Here is a 27,251-nt window from a genome sequence, read left to right as displayed (position 1 = left end):
GGAATACCGCAAAGTACTCTAATATCAGAATATTTGAAATAATTTTTATTTATAGCCTTAATATAAAATCATTTCGGTGCCTCCAATTAATTGCTAATTTTATCAGGGTTCTTCCTGTTATGCACGTACGGATTATTCCACACGTAGGTATTAACTATGGTGCTGGAGAAGACTCCTGTGAGTCCCTTGGACTGCATGGCGATCAAACCGGTCAGTCCTAGAGGAGATCCACCTGGACTGCTCTTTAGAAGGCCAGATCCTGAAGCTGAAACTCAAATCCTTTGGCCACCTAAGGAGGAGGAAAGACTCACTGGAGAAGAGCCTAATGCTGGGAAAGGTTGAGGGCAAGAGAAGAAGGGGACGACGGAGAAGGAGATGGATGGATGGAGTCACTGAAGCAGGAGGTGTGAGCCTAAATGGACTCCAGAAGATGGTAGAGGACAGGAAGGCCTGGAGGAACGTGGTCCATGGGGTCGCGATGGGTTGGACACAACTTCGCAACTAACAACAACAGGGTGGAATCGAGGCCTTTGAGCTATGGTGCTGGAGAAGACTCCTGCGAGTCCCATGGACTGCAAGGCGATCAAACCGGTCAGTCCTAGAGGAGATCCACCCTGACTGCTCTTTAGAAGGCCAGATCCTGAAGCTGAAACTCAAATCCTTTGGCCACCTAAGGAGGAGGAAGGACTCACTGGAGAAGAGCCTCATGCTGGGAAAGATTGAGGACAAGAGAAGAAGGGGACGACAGAGAATGAGGTGGCTGGATGGAGTCACTGAAGCAGTGGGCGTGAGCCTAAATGGACTCCAGAAGATGGTAGAGGACAGGAAGTCCTGGAGAAATGTGGTCCATGGGGTCGGGAGGGGTCGGACACGACTTTGCAACTAACAACAACCAGTGCTTTTTTTGTAAAAGAAAAAGGTGCCGGAATTCACACATGTCATACAACCCGCCTTGCCTACCCTACAAGGTTCCATCCCAAAAAGGTGCCAGAACTCCATTCTGGGCGTTCTATGAGAAAAAATAGCCCTGACAACAACAACAAGGTAATTAATGCTCTGCTGTCCTTTAAATTTGGTGACCTGGTGTGGTCAGTAAACAAAATGAATCAATCTGGATAGCTGTTTGCTGACGAAGGTAATCAAGCAGAATAGAGCTGGAAGGGATCTTGGAGGTCTTCTAGTCCAACCCCCTGCCTCAAGTAGGAGATTCTCTACTATTCCGGACAAATGGCTGTCCAATCTCTTTCTTAAAAGCCTCCAGTGTTGGAGCATCCACAACATCTGAAGGAAAGCAAGTTCCGCTGTTTCGTTGTCCTCACCGTCAGGAAATTTCTCCTTCATTCCAGGCTGCTTCTCTCCTTGGTTAGTTTCCATCCGTTGCTTCTCGTCCTGCCTTCTGGCGCTTCTGACGTTTTTTCTCTCTGAAGAGGCTGGCTTTCTGCATCTCTCTCCCTGCAGACTGCTTCTCCTGGCTCAAAGGAACAAAAAAAAAAGAAATACACCAGTGGTAATCAAGAGGGCTATGCTCTGTTTTAAAGGAGTAACTTGATCGAAGATCCGCTTCAAAGGCTGGCTGCTGCGGTGATGGAACTGCAGGGGGCAGAACCGGTGAATTTAAAAAAAACCCCTTTTTTGTGTGCGAGAAAGTTTTTTTAGCAGCCTGGATCTGCAACTTCCTGCTTGTGGCTGCCACAGGAACCAGCTGGAGGAGTGGTTTTTAAAAAGGCCTTCTGCCTTGGGCAACAGAGAGAGAGAGAGATGGCTTCTTCTGTGCAGGCTAAGGGGAGAAAAGCAGGTGGGGGGCCTGCAACTCGGGGCAAGCCTTTAAACGCACGCTACCTGGGTCTCCCGTAGGCTTCTTGGCAGAGGCCAACTGGAGCCAAGAGGGGGAAAAAAAGCGACTTTAAAGAGAACAGGGTAAGTGAAAGCAGCCCAGGCCAATCCATTGTCCTCCAAAGAAAGCTATTTTCGCAGAAGGAAGTGGTTTAGAGGCACAAATTCTGCACAGCTGGTTTGGCAGCAGCCTCCAGTCTGGGGAACGGTGACCGGTGCCCTCCTGGTTTTGCAGGATTCTTCGGGGCTGGGGTTTGCCCGAAGGGGGGGGGGCGGTCAGCTCCCCTTTTAAGTTTCCCATAATACAAATTGGGGGGTTTTTTTGGGGGGGGGAGGAAGGGCTTCAAGTCAATCCTGACTCCTGCACGAAGCCTGTGCTTAGCCTGGCCTCTCCCATTGTGTGGCTGAAAGAGGCTTGGCCCCAAATCCTCCGGCCCGCTTTGTGCCTAAAAACAGGATTAAAATTCACAGGTAGCCTGGTGCCTTTAACCCAGGACTTCCGAAAGCTGGGGAAATGACCCCAAATTGGCTAAAAGTGTGTTTTTTTTTCCTTTAGGTAACCACACACAAACCCAGTAGCTACCTCAACTGGGACATCACAACGAAGAGGGGGGCAACCTGTTCTCCCCAGGACCTGAATGCAGGGCAAGAAGTAATGGGGTATTTAAAAGAGAAATCCAGCCTTGAAGTAAGGAGAAATTTCCTGACAGAACAATTAACCAGTGGAACTACTTGCCTCCAGAGGTTGTGGGTGCTCCGTCACGGGAGGTTGTTAAGAAGAGACTGGAAACCCATTGGTCCCAAATGGTATAGGGCAGGGGTAGGCAACCTCGGCTCTTTTATGACTCGTGGACTTCAACTCCCAGAATTCCTGAGCCAGCATGGCTCAGCTTGGAAACCTCTCCCTTTCCCCTCAGCGTGGCTGGCTCAGGAATTCTGGGAGTTGAAGTCCACGAGTCATAAAGCGGCCAAGGCCAGAGGTAGGCAACCGTAGCCCCTTCATGACTCGTGGACTTCAACTCCCAGAATTCCTGAGCCAGCATGGCTCAGCTTGGAAACCTCTTCCTTTCCCCTCAGCATGGCTGGCTCAGGAATTCTGGGAGTTGAAGTCCACGAGTCATAAAAGAGCCGAGGTTGCCTACCCCTGGTATAGGGTCTCCTGCTCGGGCAGGGGGTGGGACTAGAAGACCTCCAAGGTCCCTTCCAAATAATTCTGTTATTTAAAATAAGGACTTCCTTACAAGCAGTCAGGTGAAAGTTTGAGAAGCACTGCTTTAACTGCTGCACCAGTGTTTTTCATAGCCACTGGAAGCTATGTGGACTTCAATTCCCAGAATTCCCCAGCATGCGGACTAGAGAATTCTGGGAGTTGAAGTCCACACATCTTAAGAGTGCCTGAGGTTGAGGAAGCGGTAAGGGAGAAGGGCGGTATATAAATAAAATTATTATTATTATTATTATTAAAAATGGTTTAGCCAAGTTGTGGCACAGTTGTGGCTGCAAAAGCATTAAATCAATGCTTCTCACCTTGGCAACTTGCAATGTGGACTTCAGTTCCCAGAATTCCGTAGCCTACATGCTGGCTGGGGAAATTGGGGAGTGGATTCACAGACCTTCAAGTTGCTAAGTTTGAGAAAGGCTGCACTGTCTTAATGCTTGCATGATGTGCATTTACTTGGTAGGTCTGAGAAGCTGTTATTCCAGGTCTGATCGGCCTGGAGAAGGAGGCATTAAGGGCTTGTGGGAGTGTCAATATGCTTGTTTGCAGTGCCGCTGCTGTTGTGAAATGCAACACCAATTCCTCTGCCATAGAAGGGGTCCCCAAGAGCACACCTACCTGTCTTATATATGGAGCTATTTTGCCCACGTTTCTTTTCACTTCCTGCAGCTAAACCAAAGTCATCCTTGTTAGGACATAAAATATAGAATATCAGAATTGGAAGGGGCCTTGGAGGTCTTGGAGTCCAACCTCCTGCTCAAGCAGGAGACCCTATGTCCATTTCAGACAGGTGGCTGTCCGGTCTCTTCTTAAAAACCTCCAGTGATGGAGCAGCCCACAGCTTCTGGTGGCAAGCTGTTCCACTGGTTAATTGTTCTCACTGTCAGGAAGTTTCTCCTTAGTTCCAGGTTGGATTGCTTTTTTTGACAAGCTTCCTCCCATGGATTCTTGTCCTGCCCTCAGGTCCTTTGGTAAATAGGTTGTTCCTCTCTTCTTTGTGATGTTCCTATTGAAATAGCTACTGGGTTTGTGTGTTGTCATCTAAAGAAAAAAAACTTTGACCCAATTTGGGGTAATTTCCCCAGGTTTCAGAAGAATTGGGTTAATAGCACCAGGCTAGGTTGCTTCTTTCCTTGATTAGTTTCTATCTGTAGTTTCTTGTCTTGCCTTCGGGTGCTTTGGAAAATAAATGGAATCCCCCCCTCTTTGGGGCAGCCCCTCAAATACTGGACAACTGCTATCCTGTCCCCCCTGGTCCTTCTTTTCATTAAACTGGAGATACCCAATTCCTGCAACCGTTCTTCATATGTTTTAGCCTCCAGAGCCCTAATAATCTTTGTTGTTCTACTCTGCACTTTTTTTTAATTTTAATTTTATTTTTATTCCATTTATATCCCGCCCTTCTCCGAAGACTCAGGGCGGCTTACAAGCTTAGCAGTAGCCTTCATTCTATGTATATGCCTGCTTGTTAGGGCTTTCACACACACCCCAAGCGGCATTATTACAAAGTCAGCTTAATTGCCCCCAACAATCTGGGTCCTCATTTTACCTACCTGGGAAGGATGGAAGGCTGAGTCAACCTTGAGCCTGGTGGGACTCGAACCTGCACTAATTGCAGGCAGCTGGTGTTACTTAAGGAGGCATTAGCCCACTGCTCCACCAAGGCTCCACCAAGACTCCCAGAGTCTCAACATCTTTTTTTTTTAATAGTGCGGTGACCAAAACTGGATGCCGTATTTCAAGTGTGGTCTTACTAAGGCTTTATAAAGCAGTACTAATACTTTGCGTGATTTTGATTCTATTATTCCATTTGCCTCTATTAATGCAGCCTAGGACTGCCTTGGCTTTTTTTGGCAGCTGCAACACAGGGCTGGCTCATGTCGAAGTGGCTGTCCACTACTAGGATTCCAAGATCCCTCTCACAGTTGCTACTATTAAGCCAGTTTTCATCTAACCTGTATCTGTACATTTAGTTTTTCTTTCCCAAGTGTAAGGCCTTACTTTTCTCTACATTGAATTTTGTCGGATAGGGCCCCGTGTTCAAGTTAGTGTTGTCGTTCTGGCTTCACACCCTGCACTGTACCCCAGGGGCAAACCAATTGGATTAAAGGGTTTGCAAAAATCTGAACCGTCAGTAGGTGGCACCAAAGAGATAGTAAACACCCCCCCCCAAAAAAAAATTACAGAAAACTGATTGCTGCCACTAGAGATTTTATTTTATCCAGATCTGTTTTATACAATCCATGAATCCTGGCGTAGCATTGCTCCATCTGCCGTCCCTTCATGCCACCAAGGGCTGACTTGCAGCTGAATGACATTCTGTGGTTTGCTTGGTTGCATATATCACACACCCAAAAAATCACAGAATTAAGCAGGGTTTGCAACTGGCTCTGCTGGGGATGGCAGATTTACGCACAAATGTGGGCACTGCCGTTGCAAAAGCCGTGTGCCGCCCAGGAAAACGGATGTGGCCGTGCTGATGAGGAAAGTAAGCTCATTGGCAAGACGGCACCTCCCACGAAGTAAACAGGGCCAAGATTGCACGACTCATTTAGCGGCCATTTCTCCCAGGACAGGTCATCCTTGACTGACGAACACGACGGAGCCCAAAATTTTATCTTATTCAGTGAGAAATTTCTTAAGTGAGTTTCGCCCCATTTGGCGACTTTCCTTGCCACGTTCGTTAAGCGAATCACTGCAAGGTGTTAAATTAGTAAACCGGTGGTTCAGCGAATCTGGCACCCCCATTGACTTTGCCTGTCGGAAGGTCGCAAAAGGGGAATCGCGTGGTCCCGGGACGCTGCCACCGTCATAAACGTGAGTCGGTTGCCGAGCATCTGAATTCTGAATCACGTGGCCGTGGAGGATGCTGCGAGCGTGGAAAATGGTCGTTAAGTCACTTTTTTCAGTGCTGTTGTAACTTCGAATGGTCACTAAACAAAGCGCTGTAAGTCGAGGACTACCTGTATATGGAACCGCAGGCCACCCGATCCTATTTGAAATGGTTTGTTTCTGGTATCTCTTGTGGAAACGTGATTTGAATTATTGTAGGCTTCCATTGAGGGACGAAAAATCCTTGGAGCCAACTTTGCCCTCTGAACAACGGGGCTAGTTTGGCAGGGATGCTGTTGGCATTGGACGTCAGCCCATTTCCCCTCCTTGACCACCGAGGCAGCGGCATCGACCAGCTGAAACCAGGGCTGGCAAGAATTCCAGCTTTGCAGGGAGTTATTCCTGTTTATCTTCTGAATTTCTGGGCTGACCAAGGAATTTGCTCCACAGGAAGTGTAAACTGTGGTTTTGGATCTGTTAATCTACCATCTCTTGCCTGCTGGAATGAGATCATGACTTGTTTTTCAGGCTCGGCGTAAACAGTTGTAATTTTTTTTAAATTTCTATGATGTAACGTGTGCGCATTAGAAGAGCTGAATAGAGAAATTGGTACCCAAACTCACCAATGATGATTACGGTTGCAGATTATTTTATTCATTATAAGAAGGTTGAGGATGTTCCGTGAATCCGCTCCTCAAATGTTGGCTTGTTTAACCACAATTTATTCACTAAGTTACGTTGGGGCTGACATAGCTTATCTACATAGATCCTTGAGGGTCGATTTTGCATACACGTAGTCCTCAACGTACGACCACAACTGAGCCAAAATTTCTGTCGTTAAGGGAGACCTTTGTTAAGTGAGTTTTGCCCTACTTAATGCCTTATCTTGCCACAGTTGTTCAGTGAATCACTGCAGTTAAGTTAGTAACACAGTTGTCAAATGAATCTGGATTTCCTATTAGCGTTGCTTGTCAGATCACGAAAGGCAATCACAGGATCCTAGGACGCGGCAACCGTCATAAGTATGAGTCAGTTGCCGAGTGTCTGAATTTTGATCACGTGACCCTGGAGATGCTACAACGGTCATTAAGTGTGAAAAAATGGTCACCTTTTGAACTTTGAACGGTCACTCGAGGACAACCTGTACTTGGAAATTTCCCAGCTAACCTTTTTGCCAGATTCTCACACTAAAACATGATGTGCCTTATTTTGTATGGCAGAGTCCCAGCTCCTTGTCTAGGCATGTTAGCATGTTTATTGGCATGTTTATTGACTGAGCATCGCACGTTAAGTGAACCCAAGTCGGTTTAGCGCATTGTGTGAACCCAGCAACCTGTTTTCTGCTGCTGCAATCCAGCAATGCAATACTAAATTGCATTAATAGAGGGATTCAATCAACATTGTGTGAGCTACTAATACCACTCTACAAAGCCTTGGTAAGACCACACTAGAATACTGCAACCAGTTTTGGTCACCACACTATAAAAAGATATTGAGACTTTAGAAAAAAATCATAGAAGAGCAACAAAGATGATTAGGGGACTGGAGGCTAAAACATACGAAGAACGGTTACAGGAAAGAAGAACCTGGGGGGACATGATAGCAGTCTTCCAATATTTGAGGTGCTGCCACAAAGAGGAGGAGGTCAACTTATTCTCCAAAGCACCCGAAGGCAAGACAAGACAACTACTGATAGAAACTAATTAAGGTGAGATTCAACCTGGAAATAAGGAGAAATTTCCTGACAGTGAGCACAACCAACCAGTGGAACAGAAGTTGCCTTCAGAAGTTGTGGGAGCTTCATCAATGGACGCTTTCAAGAAGAGACTGGACTGCCATCTGTCAGAAATGGTGTAGGCAGGGTCTCTGCCTTGGGCTGGGGGTTGGACTAGATGACCTTAAAGGTCCCTTTCCAATACCGTTAGAGAGCGATCCAATCTGGAACTAAGTATTCTATTCTATTCCATTCCATTCCATTCCATTCCATTCCATTCCATTCCATTCCATTCCATTCCATTCTATTCTATTCAGTCTATCATTATTCTATTATATTCTATGCCGTAATTCTATTGTATTGTATTGTATTGTATTGTATTGTATTGTATTCTATTCTATTGTATTCTATTCTATTGTATTGTATTCTATTCTATTCTATTCTAGTCTAGTCTACTCTAGTCTAGTCTACTCTAGTCTAGTCTACTCTAGTCTAGTCTAGTCTAGTCTATATTATATTCTATTGTATTCTAGTCTAGTCTATTTTAGTCTAGTCTAGTCTAGTCTATATTCTATTCTATTCTGTTCTATTTTCTTATTCTATATTCTATTCTATTCTGTTCTGTTCTGTTCTATTCTATTCTATTCTATTCTATTCTATTCTATTCTATTCTATTCCATTCCATTCCATTCCATTCCATTCCATTCCATTCCATTCCATTCCATTCTATTCTATTCTATTCTATTCTATTCTATTCTATTCTATTCTATTCTATTCTATTCTATTCTATTCTATCCTATTCTAATTCTATTCTATTCGGATTTTCTGTCTTTTAGACTTTCTATTATTTCTATTCTCCCTCCGTCCGCCTGGGCGCGCGGTTGGCACTTTGGCCCCGCTCCCTAAGCGCCGGCCTGCGGTTCCCTACGGGCGCTTCCCAGGCCCCGCCCTCCCCTCCCCCGCCCTGCGCGGGGGCGTGGCCGGCCCGCCGTGGCTATTGTCTGGCGGGCGGCGGGCGTCGCGCGCCTCCTCGGCGGGCCAGACTTTCTCCCCGGCCCCTGGCGAGGGGCGACGATGCCTCAAGATGGCGGAGGCGGCTGAGCTGAAGGTAGGCGGAGGTGGCGGGGGGGGGGGAACGAGAGGGGCGGGACTACAAGGCCTATCATCCTCGGGGAGCGGGGGTTGGGTGGTCCCATCCCTCCCCAGGAGGGGCAGCGGGGGAGGGGGGCGGATGAGGGATGGCAGGAGAGTCTTTGGGGAGGGGGCTGCGAAGGTCCCGGGAGGGGCAGGATTTTTTTTTGGGGGGGGCGTTGTTGGGGGAGGGGGATCCGATGGGGCGGGGGGGCGAAGGGGGCGCAAGAGGGGGCGTTATGGGGATGGGGGGAGTGACTTTTGCCAGGGGGGGTGAGTTGTTGCGGGTGTGTGTGTGTGTGTGTGTGTGTGTGTGTGTGTGAGAGAGAGAGAGAGAGATCTGGGCTGGGGGTGCGAGAGGGGCCGACAGAGACCTCCCCACCCCTTTCAGGGGTCCGACCCCAGGAGTTGAGGGGCTGAAGCGGGGTGCCGGGGTGGCCGTGCAGGGAGAGCCTTGGTGGGATAAGCGAATAGCAGAGCTGGAAGGGACCTTGGAGGTCATCTAGTCCAACCCCTTGGCCAGGCAGGAAACCCTACACCATTTCAGACAATAGAGTAGAATAGAATAGAGCTGGAAGGGACCTTGGAGGTCATCTAGTCCAACCCCCTGGCCAGGCAGGAAACCCTACACCATTTCAGACGAATAGAGTAGAATAGAATAGAATAGAATAGAATAGAATAGAATAGAATAGAATAGAATAGAATAGACCTTGGAGGTCATCTAGTCCAACCCCCTGGTCAGGCAGGAAACCCTACATCATTTCAGACAATAGAGTAGAATAGAATAGAGCTAGAAGGGACCTTGGAGGTCATCTAGTCCAACCCCCTGGCCAGGCAGGAAACCCTACACCATTTTAGACGAATAGAATAGAATAGAATAGAATAGAATAGAATAGAATAGAATAGAGTAGGAAGGGACCTTGGAGGTCATCTAGTCCAGCCCCCTGCTCAAGCAAGAGACCCCATACCATTTCAGACAGGCGGCCTGCCCAGTCTTCTCTTACAAGCCTCCTCCAGTGACGGAACACCCACAACTTCTGGATGTTCGTTCCACTGGTTGAGTGTCCTCACTGTTAGGAAGTTTCTCCATCCTGCGACGATATCTACAAAACCATCAAACATCCACCTCTGCCTATCCCAGGTCCTTGGCAAGGACTCGGTAGGTAGACAAAAATGCCAAATCCAATCTGAACATCTGGCTGACTGTGCGACGATCAATAATAATAATAATAAATGATAATAAAGTTGGAAGGGAAGTAAACATATTTTTTAAAAAATAGAATACAGAATACAGAACAACAGAGTTGGAAGGGACCTTGGAGGTCATGTAGTCCAACCCCCTCCTCAGGCAGGAAACCCTATACCATTTCAGACAAATGGCTGTCCGGTCTCTTCTTAAAAACTTCCACCAGTGTTGGAGCCTTCACCGCTTCCGGAGGCAGGTGGTTCCACTGGTTAATTGTTCTCACTGTCAGGAAGTTTCTCCTTAGTTCCGGGATGCAGGATTAGTTCTGGATGCAGGATTCCAGGTGTGGCCTTAGCAAGGCATCATAAAGTGGTATTAGCACTTCACGTGATCTTAATTCTGTCCCTCTGTTAACGTGCTCTAGGATCGCATTGGCTTTTTTGGCTGCTGCCGCACGTGGCTGGCAACTAAGCCACAAACCTAATCAGTATGTTGGTTTTTCTTGCCTAAGTGTGAGACTTTCCTTATGTTGAATTTCATTTTGTGAAATAGGGCCCAGTCTTCAGATCTGAAAAGGTATGGATGGGGTCTCTTGCTTGAGCAAGACAGTTGTTCAATGAGTTGTACCCCAGTTTACAACTTTTTTTGGCCATGATCGCTAAGCAAACCACTTCACTGCTTAAGTGAATGTCATTAAGTGAGTCTGGCTTCCCCCACTGAACATTGCTTGTCTGACGCTCACTGCGGTTGTTAAGTTAGCAACACGGTTGTTAGGTGGATCTGGCTCCCCCACCGATTTTGCTGGTCAGAAGGTCGCAAGTGGGGATCATATGACACACACACACACACACCCGGGGACGCGGCGACCATCATAAATATGAACCAGTTGACAAGCATGTGCATTTTGATCCGCAGACGTGAGGTGCTGCAAAAGTGGTAACTGAAAAATGACCCTAAGTCACTGTTTTCCGCCCCGTTGGAACTGAACGGTCGCTAAATGAAGTGTTGTAAGTCGAGGACTACCTGTACTGCGTCCAGCTCTGGTTGCCACGATACAAAAAAAAAAAAAAAAGATGCTGAGGTCCTCCTGGAAAGAGGGCAGAGAAGAGCAACGAAGATAAATAGGGGCTGGAGGCTAAATTGTAGGATCAACGTTAAGGCAGACATGTCAAACCCGTGATTTATTTATTTTTATTTTTTTATTTTAATTCCATTTATATCCCGCCCTTCTCCGAAGACTCAGGGCGGCTTACAAGCTTAGCAGTAGCCTTCATTCTATGTATATTTATTTTATTTATTTATTTTAATTCCATTTATACCCCGCCCTTCTCCGAAGACTCAGGGCGGCTTACAAGCTTAGCAGTAGCCTTCATTCTATGTATATTTATTTTATTTATTTATTTTAATTCCATTTATATCCCGCCCTTCTCCGAAGACTCAGGGCGGCTTACAATCTAAAGCACATATCAATGTGCTTAGCAGTAGCCTTCATTCTATGTATATGCCTGCTTATTAGGGCTTTCACACACACACCCCAAGCGGCATTATTACAAAGTCAGCTTATTGCGCCCAACAATCTGGGTCCTCATTTTACCTACCTGGGAAGGATGGAAGGCTGAGTCAACGTTGAGCCTGGTGGGACTCGAACCTGCACTAATTGCAGGCAGCTGGTGTTACACGACGTATGTTGTGATGTTGCACGACGTATCGGAGCTTTCCCCCCCATTGCCGGCAATGGGGTGGGCGCGCTTTCTTTGCGACGCGTCCGGCCCTCGGGCCTGCAGTTTGACACCCCTAACGTATGGGAACTAATTTTGTCTAACCCGTTGGAAGGGAAGGATTGGAGGGGGCGGACATGATTGGAGTCTTCCAATAGTTGAGGGACTGTAACAACGAAGAGGCGATTGACTCTAGAACAGAGGTCCCCCAATCTTTTGGGCACCGCCAGGGACCGGTTCCGTGGAGAGAGGTTTTTCCGCGGCCCGGAGGGGTTGTGGTTTTGTGTGCTGTCTGCATCCCACGGATGGGGCTTTGCTTCTTTGTGCGGACCGGTTGCTGGCACGCCGCGGCCCGGCACCGGTCCACAGACATGGGGTTGGAGACTCCTGCTCTTGGGCACCAGAGAGCAGGACCAGAAGCAACGGGTGGAAAGTGAGCAAAGAGAGATCCAATATAAAAATAAGGAGACATTTCCCTGACAGAGCAGTTAATCCCGAAGTTGTGGCTGCTCCTTTTAAGAAGAGAGTGGACAAGCCATTTGTCTGACACGGTCCGACATTGGTAAAGCAGGGGGTTGGACTAGATGACCTCTGAGGTCCCTTCCCATTACTGTTACAGAGCGGTCCAATCTAGAACTAAGTTAGAAATTCCCTGACATTGAGAGCCATCCGTGAGTGGAATCGCTATTTGTCAGCTGGAGGTTTCCAAGAAAGGAATTGGAGAGCCATTTGTCCCAGCTGGAATAAGGTCTGCTGCCTTTGACAGGGGTTGGACTAGAAGACCTCCAAGGTCCCTTCCAGCCTTTTGGTTGTGTGAAATACCTGTTGGTTTTGGTGATCTTCCACTAGCTCCCAAGGTTTGGATCCTTTTTTTTTAATTTTATAAAAGGACATTATTCTTCCCATGATTTAATTTTGGAGCCCAGTGAGCATTGCTTGAAAGAGGCGACAGGCGCCGCGTGGCTCATCCCTTCTCTAAAGCCACGGCCACGTATTGGGTGCTTCAATCGTTTTGCTTGATTTTGGCACAAGACACGGAGGGAGGGACAGCACAAGTTTGCCTCTGAATCGACTTTGAGCACAGGCGGTCCTCCAGGTACGACCGCAATTGAGCCCGACATTTCTGGCGCTAAGGGAAACACTTGCTAAGTGAGTTTTGCCCCGTTTTGCGACTTTCCACGGTTTGTTAAGCGAATCCCTGCAGTTGTTAAATGACTCACAGGGTCGTTAAGTGAATCCGGCTCCCCTCCCCACTCCCCCCCGTTGACTTTGCGCGTCAGAATGTCGCAAAAGGGGGTCAAGTGACAACGCCCCCCTCCCCCACCGGGGATACTGCGACCGTCATATAAATGCGGACCCAGTTGTCAAGCATCCAATTGTAAAAGCACACGACCGTGCGGGGATGCTGCAATGGTCGTAAGTGTGAAAAAGCATGGTAAATTCCTTTTTTTCCAGCCCCTTTGCCATTTCGAACGGCCGCTCAACGAACCGACGTAAGTTGAGGACCCCCTGTGTACCTCAAAGGAGACCTCTAAGCTTTGGGATTTGTTTTGGCGGGAGCAAATTCAGCCTGGCAAGGGCAGACTGGGCAGTGCGGTGAAAAGCCCCCCCAAAAAAACAAAAACGCCGAGCTTCCGACAGACATGCCAGGAGGATGGCGGCTGTGCGCAGGCTCCCCTATGTGGCGTTTGGTTGCCCACCCCCCTCTTAAAGGCTGGAATTTTCCAGGCTGGGTCCCCTGCCAGCCCCCCTCCCCCTTTTTTCTGCAAATCAGCCCTTGGTGAAGAGCTGGTGCTCCAGAGGGAGCGTCCCTTCGGCACACATGGCGGGGCTGCGGGAATCCTGTTTTCCCAAGACTTGGGTGGGTGGGCCACCCATAAGCGGGAATCCTGTTTTCCCAAGACTTGGGTGGGTGGGCCACCCATAAGCGGGAATCCTGTTTTCCCAAGACTTGGGTGGGTGGGCCACCCAAAAGCCGAGACACTGGGCCGGCTTCTCAATTTTTTCCTACTCTTTTCTCCCTTTGAAATTGGAAGGCTTCTTCCCAGCAGGCAGGATTCATCCCTGCTGGCCCCCTTCCTGTGTGTGTGTGTGTGTGTGTGTGTGTGTGTGTGTGTGTGTGTGTGTGTGTGTGTTGTTTGTTCTGCATTTCATTGGTGGGAGGTTTGCTCTAGCTGCCTTTTGGGAGGACCATGATGGAAAGGTGTGTGTGTGTGTGTGTGAGAGAGAGAGAGAGATTGGGCTTTAGAAACGGGGAAATTAGTTATCACAGACTGACATTTGTTTGCCTCCCCTGGGGGGGGGAGCTTAGAGAACGGCCCTGGAGAATGTGGTACAGGTAGTCCTCAGCTTACGACCACAGTCGAGCCCCCAATTTCTGTTGCTCAGTGGCTAAGACTTTTGCCCTCTTTTTAGGATCTTCCTTGCCCCACTTGTCTTCGATGGTGCTGTTCTAACTTTGAGCGGTCACTAAACGAACTCTTGTAAGTCAAAGCCCTCCAGTGAATTTTGCCCTCTTTTAGGACCTTCCTTGTTGTCGTAAGTTGTCGTAAGTCGCCTTTGATAGCGCCGTTGCGGCTTTGAATGGTCACTGAATGAGCTGTTGTAAGTCGAGGCCCTCAGGTTAAGAGTAATGGTGGGGTCAGCTGTACCATGATGGCTTATTCAGCAAAGTCGGTTTGAAAACGTTGCCTTGCAATTTCACGTCAGAACAGTAGGAGAGGATATTTGTCGCTCAGGGCTGAACTGGGTGTGTTGTTGTTGTTGCTGCTCTCTGAGCTGGGTGGTTTGTTGGCAGACGTTTCATGACCCAACTAGCTAACATCATCAGTGCTGGAAAGGAGCGGGATTTACTCTCTGTTTATATACAGCGGCTTGCCCTGTCGTTGTTGTGAGGTGTTAAACAGCACCTTCCAGCACGGAAGACGTTACCTAGTTGGGTCAAGAAATGTCTGCAATAGAACAACCAAGCTCAGAGAGCATCAAGGTCCCCCCCACGATTACATATCAATACAGGTAATCCTCAACCTACGACCACAATTAAGTGAATCTGGCTTCCCCCTTGACTTCGCTTGTCAGAAGGTCGCAAAAGGGGACCACATCATCCCGGGACACTGCAGCCGTCGTAAGTACGAACCAGTTGCCAAGCGTCCAAATTTTGATCTTGGCGACCACGGTGATGCTGCAACCGTGGTGAGTGTGAGAAACGGCCCTGAGTCCCTTTTTTTCAGTGCCGTTTTAACTATGAACGGTCACTTTGTAAGTTGAGGGTGCATCTTGATGGGTCAGAACAGGCTGGAGCTCCCTGTAATTCCATTTTATTTTTATGTCTTGGGACGCGGTGGCTCAGTGGGTTAGGACGCTGAGCTTGTCGATCAGAAGGTCGGCAGTTTGGCGGGTCGAATCCCGAGTGCCGCATAGCAGAATGAGCGCCTGTTACTCGTCCCAGCTTCTGCCAACCTAGCAGTTCGAAAGCACGTAAAAAATGCAAGTGGAAAAACAGGGACCACTCCGGTGGGAAGGTAACAGCGTTCCGTGCGCCTTTGGCGTCTAGTCATGCCGGCCACATGACCACGGAGACGTCCTCGGACAAGCGCTGGCTCTTCGGCTTTGAAACGGAGATGAGCACCGGCCCCTAGAGTCGGAAACGACTAGCACGCGTGTGCGGGGGAACCTTTACCTTTACATACATACATACATACATACATATAAAATAATTTTATTGGGTACTCCACAGTTTAACGTTTCCATCCGCGCTTGCCTTCCAGCACATGGTTATGAGCTTTCGAGTCTCGGAGCTGCAGGTGCTTCTGGGTTTTGCCGGGCGCAACAAGAGCGGGCGCAAGCATGAGTTGCTGACCAAGGCGCTGCAGTTGCTGAAGTCGGGCTGCAGCACCGCCGTCCAGATGAAAATCAAGGAGTTGTACCGGAGGCGTTTCCCCCGCAAGATCCTCACCCCTTCGGAGTTATCCATGCTCCACCTCCAGGCTGGGCAGCTGCCCTCGGCCACGGCTTTGACCCAGGGCGCCATGTGCCACCTGCCTTACGACAACGGCGCGGTGGCCTCCGGAATGCCCGCCGGCATGCTGCCTCCCGTGCCGATGCTGGGCTCCAAACACGAGGCCGACGTGCCTCACCTGTCACCCCCCGTCCACCCTGTCCATCCGGATGTGAAGATGCGGCGCTTGCCGTTCTACGACGTGTACGATGAACTCATCAAGCCCACCACCTTGGGTGAGTGCCTGGCCCGGCCAGGCTTGACATCTCCTGGTGGGCTTCTGAGGGCCACAAGGGGTGGGTGTGGGGACATCGCAGTAGAATTTGAGGAACGGTCTTTTTTAATAATAATAATAATCCCACCTTTATTATTTTTATCAATACCTCAAGGCAGCAAACTCCTAGTACAGGTGGTCCTCGGCTTACAACAGTTCATTTAGCGACTGCTCAAAGTTACAACGGCACTGAAAAAAAGGGACTTAGGGCCCTTTCTCACACTTAACGACCGTTGCAGCATCCCCAGGGTCACGTGATCAAAATTCAGATGCTTGCCGATTGCTTCGTATTTATGACCGTTTTCAGCGTCCCGGAGTCCTACTGTCCCCTTTTGCAACCTTCTGGCAAGCAGTGTCAGATTCCTTTTAACAGCCGAGTTCCTAACTTAGTGACCGCGGTGTTTCGCTTAACAGCCGTGGCAAAGAAGATTGTAAAAATGGGGGCCCGCTCGCTTAACAAATGTTTGGCTTTGCAACGAAAATTTGGGGCTGAGTTGTAGCCGTCCGTTGAGGACTTGTCGCAACGATCCCGCGAGATGGTTGGGCTGAGAAAGAGGGCGTGGCCCAGTGTCAACCGGCTGGCTTTTGTGGCTACGGCGGGACTAGAACTCGCAGCCTCCTGCTTGATTGGCCCAAAGTCGCCTGGCCGGCTTTCACGCCCGAGGGAGGACTGGAACTCGCCGTCTCCTGGTTTCTAAGCCAGCCCTTGAATCACGACGGTCTCTCTTTCTCTCTTGTTATTCAGTGTGCCCGTTTTTAAAGTTTTATTTTATTTTATTTATTTATTTTAATTCCATTTATATCCCGCCCTTCTCCGAAGACTCCTTTGCTTCTCATCTCGGGATTGGGGGGGGGGGTCATTCATTTTGGGCAGGCCTGGCCAGAGGGCTGCTCAGAGGAAGGGCTAGAATAGGAGGGGTCAAATTTTCGTTGGGAAGCCAAACATTTGTTAAGCGAGCAGGGCCCCATTTTTACGACCTTCCTTGCCACGGCTGTTAAGTGAAGCACCGCGGTGCCTTGCAGATGCAGGCAAACAAAGGGGTCGTCCAGGCCAGGGGAAAAAAAAATAAAATCCCAACAGAAGACGGCCATCTCCCATTGCAAAACGTGATCGTTCCCATGACTGGGAATTTAGTTAGTGGCAGGTCCAGCCTGCTTTTCTTCGCTTTTACAGGCTACGACACATTTTGATGGACTGCCCCAAAGAAGAGGGGTGTGGGGGGGTCACCCTTGGTGGAGCAGTGGGCTAATGCCTCCTTAAGTAACCCCAGCTGCCTGCCATTAGCGCAGGTTCGAGTCCCACCAGGCTCAAGGTTGACTCAGCCTTCCATCCTTCCCAGGTAGGTAAAATGAGGACCCAGATTGTTGGGGGCAATTAAGCTGACTTTGTAATAATGCCGCTTGGGGGTTGTGTGAAAGCCCTAATAAGCAGGCATATACATAGAATGAAGGCTACTGCTAAGCTTGTAAGCCGCCCTGAGTCTTCGGAGAAGGGCGGGATATAAATGGAATTAAAATTAAAAAAAAATAACCTATTCTCCAAAGCACCTGAAGGCAGGACAAGAAGCAACGGACGGTAACCCGCCACCTTATCCTGGGACACACCTTTTCGCCTTCATTTGCGAAATTCGGAGGCTCTGTTCCTGCCAACCCCACACACCTGTCGGTCGGATTTATTCCCCTCTGCCTTACGGTGTCATCCAAGAATTAGGATATTTTTTTTCTCGCGGCGTCACAGTCACTCTTGACTCTTTGCTTCCTCCAGAAACATCCTAAGAAAGCCTCACCAAGGAAATCCCGGGAAGACTTCAGGATATCAGCGGCCCCTTCCCCGCTGACAAGCAGACCGCCACGGGGTGGCTTGGTGTGTGTTGTCTGGAAGAGAGTTCTCCAACCAGAGGCTTATTTTTTTTTCCAGCCGCTCTTTCTCTCCCCCTCTCTTTCTTGGAGGACAGGTTAGGCAAGGCAGGTTAATCGGCTGGGTGTGGATAGGTCGTAGGTGGCCGGGCTTCTTTCAAGTGAAATTGAAGGCCTGGTTTTTCTTTTGGCCCAGCTTGCTGTGTTCTCTCCTTCCTTCCTTCCAAAACGGGACCACCGGCACCCGTGAGGAAGATCACGTAAGTCTTGGATTGAAATCAACATTGTTCTGCAGTTAGTTTGCCTGGCTTGTAAGCCGGTTTAGAAGGATTGCATGCTGAAAGACAAGACAATAAGTGGAGGGTGGAGGTTGGTCCTCCCAGCTTGCGGCTTGGTTTCCGAACGTTTTGCAACATCCTCCACGGAATTTAAAACGCTCCAGTGTCGATGCTCTTCTGCTTAGAAGCAGTTCCCATCAACAGACGCAGCGTCCTTCAACCAGCCTACGAACCTCTGAGAATTCAAATCAACCACACAACTAACCAGTAGCAGCACCAAACCACACAATTCTCCCCCCCCAACCAGGATTTCACTTCCCAATGACCCTCACTTGATGGGATCCATAACTGAATATATAAAAAAATGGCTCCTGGAATTGGATACGTCTAGTGAAAAGAAGGACTTAAGGATGACATGATATAGTGGGGTTCCAGTATTTGAGGGGCTGCCGCAAGGAAGAAGGGGGGTCAAGCTATTCTCCGAAGCACCCGAAGGCAGGGCAAGGAGCAACGGATGGGAACTAACCAAGGAGAGAAGCAACCTGGAACTAAGGAGGAATTTTCTGGCAGTGAGAACAAGTCAACAATCAACCAGTGGAACAGCTGGCCACCAGAAGTTGTAGGTGCTCCGACACTGGAGGTTTTTAAGAAGAGACTGGACAGCCGCTTGTCTGAAATGGTGTAGGGCCTCCTGCCTGAGCAGGGGGTTGGACTAGAAGACCTCCAAGGTCCCTTCCAGCTCTGTGGTGTTGTATTCTGCATAGTTCAGGGAGACAGCATAGCCATGCTCAAGTGCTGTGGAAGATGTGCAGGATTGCTTGGAGTCTGTCCGGCAGGCCAAGAAACCAGGGCTTTTAAGTCAAGAGGTCCCCGCCTCCAGTCCGTGGCCTGGTCCTGGTCCGTGGCCCTTTGGGGACCAGGCCGCACAAGCAGCAGGTGAGCGCACGAGCACAGAAAGGCTCCATTTGAACAAGCAGCAGGCGCGCATGCCAAACCATCCCCGCCGCCACCCCTGCTGTTGGTCCGCAGAAGGGGAAAGGTCAACCTTTTCACCCATTGTACCACTTTTAGGATATGGCAACATCCGAGGACCACCGGTTGCCTACCAAGGTGTCAAAAACTTGATGACCAAAAAAAAAAAAAGGAAAAAAGTGAAGTACAGGTATTCCTCAACTTACAACAGTTCGCTTAGTGACTGGAGTTACAACGCCACTGAAAAAAGTGCCCCCCGAGCCACAGCCGAGCAAGACACCTGCCTGCCCGCCCAGCGGCGCTCTTCCTCTGTCCGAGGTTTTCACTGTTGTGAGCATTTCTGTTGAGGATTGGCAGCAGGGGTGGGGTGGGGGTGTTTGGTTTTTATCCCCCCCCCTCTGCTGGGTGGTTGCAGCAGGTTTGGGTCACTTCACATGACCCTGGGACACTGTGACCGTCATCAATATGAACCAGTTGCCCAGCATCTGAATGTAAATCACAAGGCCCTGGAGATGCTGCAACATTCCAGCTGATCGGCGCTTCTTCTGGGCTCAGCTGGAGCGCCAGGATCAACGTTGAGGTCCAGCTGGATCCTGGCGCTGATCCTGGCGCTTTCGCTCAGCCCCGACAGCCCTGCAGCTCCAGCCGTCTCTCGCTCAGGCTTGTGCGATGCTGCCACCGGTTCAGCTCATTCCCCTCCTCCACCACTACTTTTCTAGGATGGTTGTGTACCACCTGCCCGGTGCCCATGTACCACAGGTGGTCCCCGTGCCACTGGTTGAAAAGCCCTGCTTTAAGTGACGAGGCAAGAAGAATGTCCTAGTTGTGAGGGGCGTTCAAGAATGGGTCAGACTTTCTGCGACCGAGGGAGCTCTTTCTCCCCCTGAAGGCTGGAGGACCATCTGTTGGGGTTGCAGGTCTCCAACCTTTCTCGGCTGGTGGACCGGAGGGAAAGGGAGGGGGAAGCATTTTACACACACGCATGTGCATGGACGCAAACAGGGCCGTGAGCACCCATGTGACACTTGCTAGCACCGCTCCATTTTTTGCTGTGCGGCACCTTTTGTTGGCTGCACGGTGCCCCGTTTGCGTAGCGGTGGCGCTAGCACGAGCAGGGGGTGAGTGCGCACATATATGTGTGCGCTCTGGCCAGCCTGTTCCGCCCCTGGTGGCCAGTAGCCCACTGCTGGCTGAGGAATTCTGGGAGTTGAAGTCATAAAAGGGCCACGTTTGAAGACCCCTGGTCTATCATTACCACCATTTTCATCACAGCAGCAAAAACGACCCCGGCGTGGTGTAATTCTGGGCATCCCTCCAAAATCCAGGGGGTGGCCGTGAATATTCTGTACTTCTCTTGTTGCAGCTTCGATGAACAGCCAGAGGTTTGAGGAAGCTCATTTCACCTTTGCTCTCACGCCTCAGCAGGTGCAACAGATTCTCACTTCGAGGTAAGGGGTGTGTGTGTGTGTTTTTTTCCCCCCTCTGCTAAAATAAATCTCTCTTGTTATTTATTTTAAAATGTTTACGTGCCCCTGATTGAGAAAAAATCTCAAGGCAGCCTACAGTAAAATATAGCAGGCGATAACTTGCAGCACGTCAAGCGTTGCACTAAAACTTAAGCATGTGGAATAAAATATATAAAATAACCCAAAAAAGTCATGGCTGACGTTTAAAAATGACCCGTCCCAACGATGCTTTTTCACGAGACAACTGGACTTCCTTGTTTTTCTTTGAGGACATTTCGCTTCTCATCCGAGAAGCTTCTTCAGCTCTGACCGGATGGTGGGGAATGGAGTCCAGTCAGAGCTGAAGAAGCTTCTTGGATGAGAAGCGAAATGTCTTCAAAGAAAAACAAGGAAGTCCAGTTGTCTCGTGAAAAAGCATCTTTGGGACAACCGTGACCTGAATGATGGAGAATCTCCGCAGACATTTAAAAATGATAGCAGGCTCGGTTGTCATAAGTCGAGGGCTACGAGTATATGTATGAGCATGTGTGTGTATCTCTTTTCTCTGAACACACTGGCACATATAAAAAAAAAATCTGATGCCCGCTCTCTAAAGAATCTATGTGTGTCTGTGTTCTGTGTGCCTCTGTGTGTATTTTTCCCCCAAAGCGGATAGGGTATTAGAATATTTTCTTTTTTAATGTGTGCCAGTGTGTTCGCAGAAAAAAGGGCAATAAAGGTTAGCTCAGCATGGCCGGCTCAGGAATTCTGGGAGTTGAAGTCCACCAGTCATAAAAGAGCCAAGGTTGCCTAGCCCTGGCCCAGGGTGAGGTTTCCTCCTAGAACAAGGGTAGGCAACCTCAGCTCTTTTATGACTGGTGGACTTCAACTCCCACAATTCCTCAGCCAGCATGGGGGAACTATGGCCCCTTCATGTCTCGTGGACTTCAACTCCCACAATTCCTCAGCCAGCATGGCTCAGCATGGCAACCTCTCCCTTTCCCCTCAGCATGGCTGGCTCAGGAATTCTGGGAGTTGAAGTCCATGGATCTTAAAGCGGCCTAGGCCAGGGGTAGGCAACCTTGGCTCTTTTTTGACTTGTGGACTTCAGTTCCCAGAATTCCTGAGCCGGCATGTCTCAGCTTGGAAACCTCTCCCTTTCCCCTCAGTGTGGCTGGCTCAGGAATTCTGGGAGTTGAAGTCCACGAGTCATAAAAAGAGCCAAGGTGGCCTACCCCTGCCCTAGAAGAAGTGGCCTGCTGTTTCATCGGCACAACTGCCTTTTAAAGGAACAACACCTAGGGCAGCGTTTCTCGACCTTGACAACTTTTAAGATGTCTGGATTTCAACTCCCAGAATTCCCCAGGCAGCATGGGAGTTGAAGTCCACACATCTTAGGAGTGGCCAAAGTTGAGAAACATCGTTGTGTGGACCCCTTCACTTTGGCTCGTTTCATTATTTTTCCAGACTATAGTTTGGAATTTCAAACAACAGTCACAGGGAGGAATTAAGATCCTCTCCCATGCTCTTTGAGTCAACCCACCTGCTTTTTCTGATGGACAGAATGTCACCCACATTCTGTGATGTCACAGAAGTTCATCCAGTGGGGCTACAGGGCTAATTGTTACGTATGCGTATAGGCACGGGAATTCCAAAATCCGCTCTGTTATTTTTCCAGACAAATTTAAGCCTTTTTTTTCTTGTCTTTCCCCCCCCCTCCCCTCCAGAGATATCTTGCCTGGTGCCAAATGTGATTATACTGTACAGGTACAGTTGAGGTAAGAAAAGCTTAGCTTAACAGAATGTTTGAAAAGCAGCAAAATATTTGCCATATCCATAGTGGCAGCAGAGACCTCCGACTCATCAGCCACCCAGGGACCTTGGAGGTCTTCTAGTCCAACCCCCTGCCCAAGTTAGGAAACCCTCTATCACTTCAGACAAATGGCTGTCCAGTATTTTCTTGGAAACCTCCAGTGATGGAGCAGCCAGCCACAACATCTGGAGGCCAGTCGTTCCGCTGGTTTATTGGTTCTCGCTGTCAGGAAATTCCTGACTCATTTCTAGGTTGGATCCCTCTTTTAATGAGCTTCCATCTGCTACTACTTCTCTAGCCACACAAGGCAGAGCAAGCAGCTGTATTTCAAACCTTCCGTGTGATATATATGCAAGGGAGCCACTCTTGCTTAAACGTAGTTGGATTTCTATTGTGGCTATAGATTGTCAAGTTTGAGCCTTGGTGGAGCAGTGGGCTAATGCCTCCTTAAGTAACACCAGCTGCCTGCAATTAGTGCAGGTTCGCATCCCACCAGGCTCAAGGTTGACTCAGCCTTCCATCCTTCCCAGGTAGGTAAAATGAGGACCCAGATTGTTGGGGGCAATAAGCTGACTTTGTAATAATGCCGCTTGGGGGGGCCGAAAGCCCTAATAAGCAGGCATAGACATAGAATGAAGGCTACTGCTAAGCACATTGGTTTGTGCTTAAATTGTAAGCCGCCCTGAGTCTTCGGAGAAGGGCGGGATATAAATGGGATTAAAATAAAAAAATTAAAAATAAAAGTTTGCCGTTTTCCACGTTTGTCAGATTTTAGTCTCCCCGGTCTGCCATTGTTCGCAAGCATATCTCTTTGTGCATTGCGCTAGGCTTATCGTGCTGTTACTGGTCAATGCCACCTTAACGGATTTCAGCTGGAGAATCTGGGATTCTTAGGGTGTTTCCCTCCCCCCCCCTTTTGACCCTTCTGGTGTTTATATCTTTACAGGTTTTGTTTATGTGAAACCAGCTGCCCGCAAGAAGATTATTTCCCTCCCAATTTGTTCGTTAAAATCAATGGGAAGCTTTGTCCTTTGCCCGTGAGTAGACCTCTCCTCAACCTCTGAATGGTTCGTCTAGAACAGGGGTCTTCAAACTTGGCCCTTTTATGACTTGTGGACTTCAACACCCAGAATTCCTCAGCCAGACACGCTGGCTGAGGAATTCTGGGAGTTGAAGTCCACAAGTCATAAAAGGGCCAAGTTTGAAGACCCCTGGTCGAGGTGATTCAGGCAGCCCCCTCCCCCCAACTCAGGGGCTCCACGTTTGGATTCAACCTGCCCCAAGACAGCTGGGAATCGGCGGCCTTCCTCGGAGGGCAGGCTTTCTCCGCTGTGGCTGGGGAAGAGAGATTGTCCAGGTAGCCCCTTTTATATGGTCAGGGGTAGACCACCTTGGCTCTTTTATGACTCATGGACTTCAACTCCCAGAGTTCCTGAGCCAGCGTGGGGGAACAATGGCCCCCTCATGACTCCTGGACTTCAACTCCCAGAGTTCCTGAGTCAGCACGTCTCAGCATGGAAACCTCTCCCTTTCCCCTCAGCATGGCTGGCTCAGGAATACTGGGAGTTGAAGTCCACAAGTCATAAAGGAGCCATAGTTCCCCCATGCCGGCTCAGGAATTCTGGGAGTTGAAGTCCACCAGGCATAAAAGAACCATGGTTGCCTACCCCTGGCCCAGTGTGAGGTTTCCTCCTAGAACAGGGGTAGGCAACCTCAGCTCTTTTATGACTTGTGGACTTCAGCTCCCAGAATTCCTGAGCCAGCATGGCTCAGCTTGGAAACCTCTCCCTTTCCCCTCAGCGTGGTTGGCTCAGGAATTCTGGGAGTTGAAGTCCGCCAGTCATGAAGGTGCCATAGGTCCCCCATGCTGGCTCAGGAATTCTGGGAGTTGAAGTCCACGAGCCATGAAGGGGCCAAGGTGGCCTATCCCTGTAATTAGGGGATTCTATGGGCCTGGGTTTTCTCTCCCACCTACAACTCAACCCAAAACTTCCATTGCTTACATTTCTTAAGTGAGTTTTGTCCCATTTTACAACTTCTCTCACCACAGTTGTTAAGTGAATCCCTGCAGCTGTTAAGTCAGCAACCCGGTTGTTAAGTGAATCCGGCTTCACCCCATGGACTTTGCCTGTCAGAAGGTCACCAAAGGGGATCACGTGATTCCTCGGGACCCTGCGGCCGTCCTAAATACGAGTCAGTTGTCAAACGTCTGAATCTTGATCATGTGATCTTGGGGAAGCTGCAGTGGTCGTCCACGCGGAAGTCGCTTTTTTCAGTGCCGTTATAACTTCCAACAGTCGCTAAACAAACTGTTATAAGTCGAGGACTATCTAGATAGGTGAGAACAGGCTGGAGCTGAACACCACGAGTGGGAAATCTTTTCCCTTTTGAAGCCCCCTTCTCCACTCTGGATGGGCAGGTCCTGCCCTTGAAGGCGCATATTGATGGTGCTTTTAGGCACGTGATCCCAAATTTCTGTAAACATCATCCTTCGATTTTTTTTTTATAATTCATTTCCACGAATTATACACTTATACATAAATTATACATTTGCATCAGTTGCTTGTCTTCCCACAAGTCTCTGGGGAATATCTGAACGTGGCTCATGGTGGCACATCACGCCAAGCCAAAGTCTGGTCTGATTACGGCTTGATGTAGGGTTGAATCCGTCCCATGTTGGTTTGTCGAGCAAACCGTGGTTTAAGAAAACAAACCTCCCACCATCCTGTGTATCGTAACGGTGGTCGGGGTGCCGGAAGGCCTGATTGCAGATCCTCTCTTCTGCCCATGCAGGGCTACTTGCCTCCCACCAAAAACGGAGCGGAGCCCAAGCGGCCGAGTCGACCGATCAACATCACGCCCCTGGTGCGCCTTTCGGCCACGGTCCCCAATACCATTGTGGTCAACTGGTCGTCGGAATTTGGCAGGGTAAGAGGGGAGCGGGAGGGCCAGCCGTTGGAGGCAGCGAGATATCCGGCCTGTGAAAGCCAGCAGTGGGGGCACTCACAAAATGCCGTGACTTACCACAGTTCATACGGAATAATACAGAATAGAATAGAATAGAATAGAATAAATAGAATAGAATAATAGGATAGGATAGGATAGGATAGGATAGGATAGAATAAGGAATAGAATAGAATAGAGTAAGGAATAGAATAGAATAAGAAATAAAAAGAATAGAATAAGAAATAGAATAGAATAAGAAATGAATAGAATAGATTAAGAAATAGAATAGAATAAGAAATGAATAGAATAGAATAAGAAATAGAATAGAATAGAATAAGAAATGAATAGAATAGAATAGAATAGAATAGAATAGAATAGAATAGAATAAGAAATAGAATAGGAATAGAATGGAACTGGTGCCTAATAGGTTTTTTGGGGGGGTCCCTCTGGCTTCAATCATACCTAGCTGAAGAACTCTTGGAGTTGAAGTCCACAGATCTGAAAGTTGCTCAGGTGGAGAAGAAACACTGGCTTAATTTGCAACATCACAGTTACACTGGCAGGAGCCTTAAAGGGAGCAAAGAGTAGACCATTCCCCCTTGTTATTGTGAGTTACCCCCGGTTGCTTAAGATAAGTAACCATAGAAATCCTTTAAATCGGGTCCCCCAACCCTGGGCCGTTAATGGTCCTTGAGCTGTAACAGAACCGGTCCACAGAAGTGGTTGGCGGGCGTGAGCGTGCGCACATCCCCAGTTGCACCAGCAGTGGGCAAAGCCACTTTCCCGCCAAGGGCGTGAAACCATCTCCTCTCCCCACCTCCTCTGGCAAGGCCACAAAGTTGTGAAAGACTTTGTATTTTGGATTACTCCTTGGACTGTTGCTATTGTTTATGACCTGGACTGTTTATTTTTGACTGTGCATTTTTGTTTTTACACCACCTCAAAGTAAAATACTTTTTGCTTTTACAACTCAGTGTACTCCTGTGTGTGACTCTTGCTGCTCTCAGTACCCTTCCTTGTCTGTGCAACTCTTTGGTAGCACAAGGAGACCCTGCACAACAAATTCCTTAACAGAAATGTTGGGGAACTCTGCTTGAAATGAATAAAGAAACTAGCCAACACATGAGAATCAGAACGAAGCCTCTTGCGTGAATGAATAAATGTATTTATAAATGTAAGTCAGAGCCGAGCTTCTTAAGTGTATTTCTTGATGTCCAGGACATAATCCTGCTTTTGCTCTCTCCAGAACTACTCCCTGTCTGTTTACCTGGTGAAGCAGCTGACTTCGGTGACCTTGCTGCAGAAGCTGAGAGCCAAGGGCATCCGGAACCCAGACCACTCCCGGGCCCTAAGTGAGTCTCCGATCCCTCTGAGGGCTGTCCCAACATTGAGCGCTAAGTAAAAAAAAATGAAATTCAGTGGTGGAAAAAAATGTAAGGTCCTACATTTAGGCAAGAAAAAGCCACCTGCACAGGTATAGTATAGGTCAGGGGTAGGCAACCTCGGCTCTTTTATGACTCATGGACTTCAACTCCCAGAATTCCTGAGTCAGCATAGCTGACTCAGGAATTCTGGGAGTTGAAGTCCATGAGTCATAAAAGAGCCGAGGTTTCCTACCCTTGGTATAGGTGGTCCCTAGTCCAATAGTACCGTAGTCACCGTAGTCGACAATCCCTTCAACAGGAGCCAGCCGTGTGTGGCAGCTGCCAAAAGAGCCAACACAGTTCTAGGCTGCATCAACAGAGGGATAGAATCAGGTTCACGTGAACTGTTAGTAAAGGTAAAGGTAAAGGTAAAGGTTCCCCCGCACATGCGTGCTAGTCGTTTCTAACTCTAGGGGCCGGAGCTCATCTCCGTTTCAAAGCCGAAGAGCCAGCGCTTGTCCGAGGACGTCTCCGCGGTCACGTGGCCGGCATGACTAGACGCCAAAGGCGCACGGAACGCCGTTACCTTCCCACCGGAGTGGTCCCTATTTTTCTACTTGCACTTTTACGTGCTTTCGAACTGCTAGGTTGGCAGAAGCTGGGACGAGTAAC

General features: G+C 48.8%; 1 protein-coding gene across 2 annotated transcripts in view; it reads left to right on the top strand.

The window, feature by feature from the left end:
* Window positions 1-1,490: 1,490 nt before the first annotated feature.
* The window catches only part of PIAS3 (protein inhibitor of activated STAT 3), a 46,868-nt gene continuing 21,107 nt past the window's right edge, over window positions 1,491-27,251 (top strand). Inside the window, exons 1-7 of one of the 2 annotated variants that reach the window (XM_081340329.1) lie at window positions 1,491-1,917; window positions 15,401-15,866; window positions 20,375-20,459; window positions 22,184-22,234; window positions 23,216-23,306; window positions 25,063-25,197; window positions 26,462-26,567. In XM_081340329.1, the coding sequence (XP_081196455.1) occupies window positions 15,404-15,866; window positions 20,375-20,459; window positions 22,184-22,234; window positions 23,216-23,306; window positions 25,063-25,197; window positions 26,462-26,567 (931 nt within the window). In that variant the 5' untranslated portion in view covers window positions 1,491-1,917; window positions 15,401-15,403. Of the gene's footprint in view, window positions 1,918-8,646; window positions 8,707-15,400; window positions 15,867-20,374; window positions 20,460-22,183; window positions 22,235-23,215; window positions 23,307-25,062; window positions 25,198-26,461; window positions 26,568-27,251 lie in introns of those variants that run through there. The other variant, XM_081340328.1, reaches the window with a different exon arrangement.

This window comes from Vipera berus (genome assembly GCF_964194415.1).
Source record: "Vipera berus genome assembly, chromosome: 16".
Taxonomy (NCBI): Eukaryota; Metazoa; Chordata; class Lepidosauria; order Squamata; family Viperidae; genus Vipera; species Vipera berus.
Note: the sequence above shows the minus strand (reverse complement) of the source record. Positions and strands in the feature narration are given on the sequence as shown.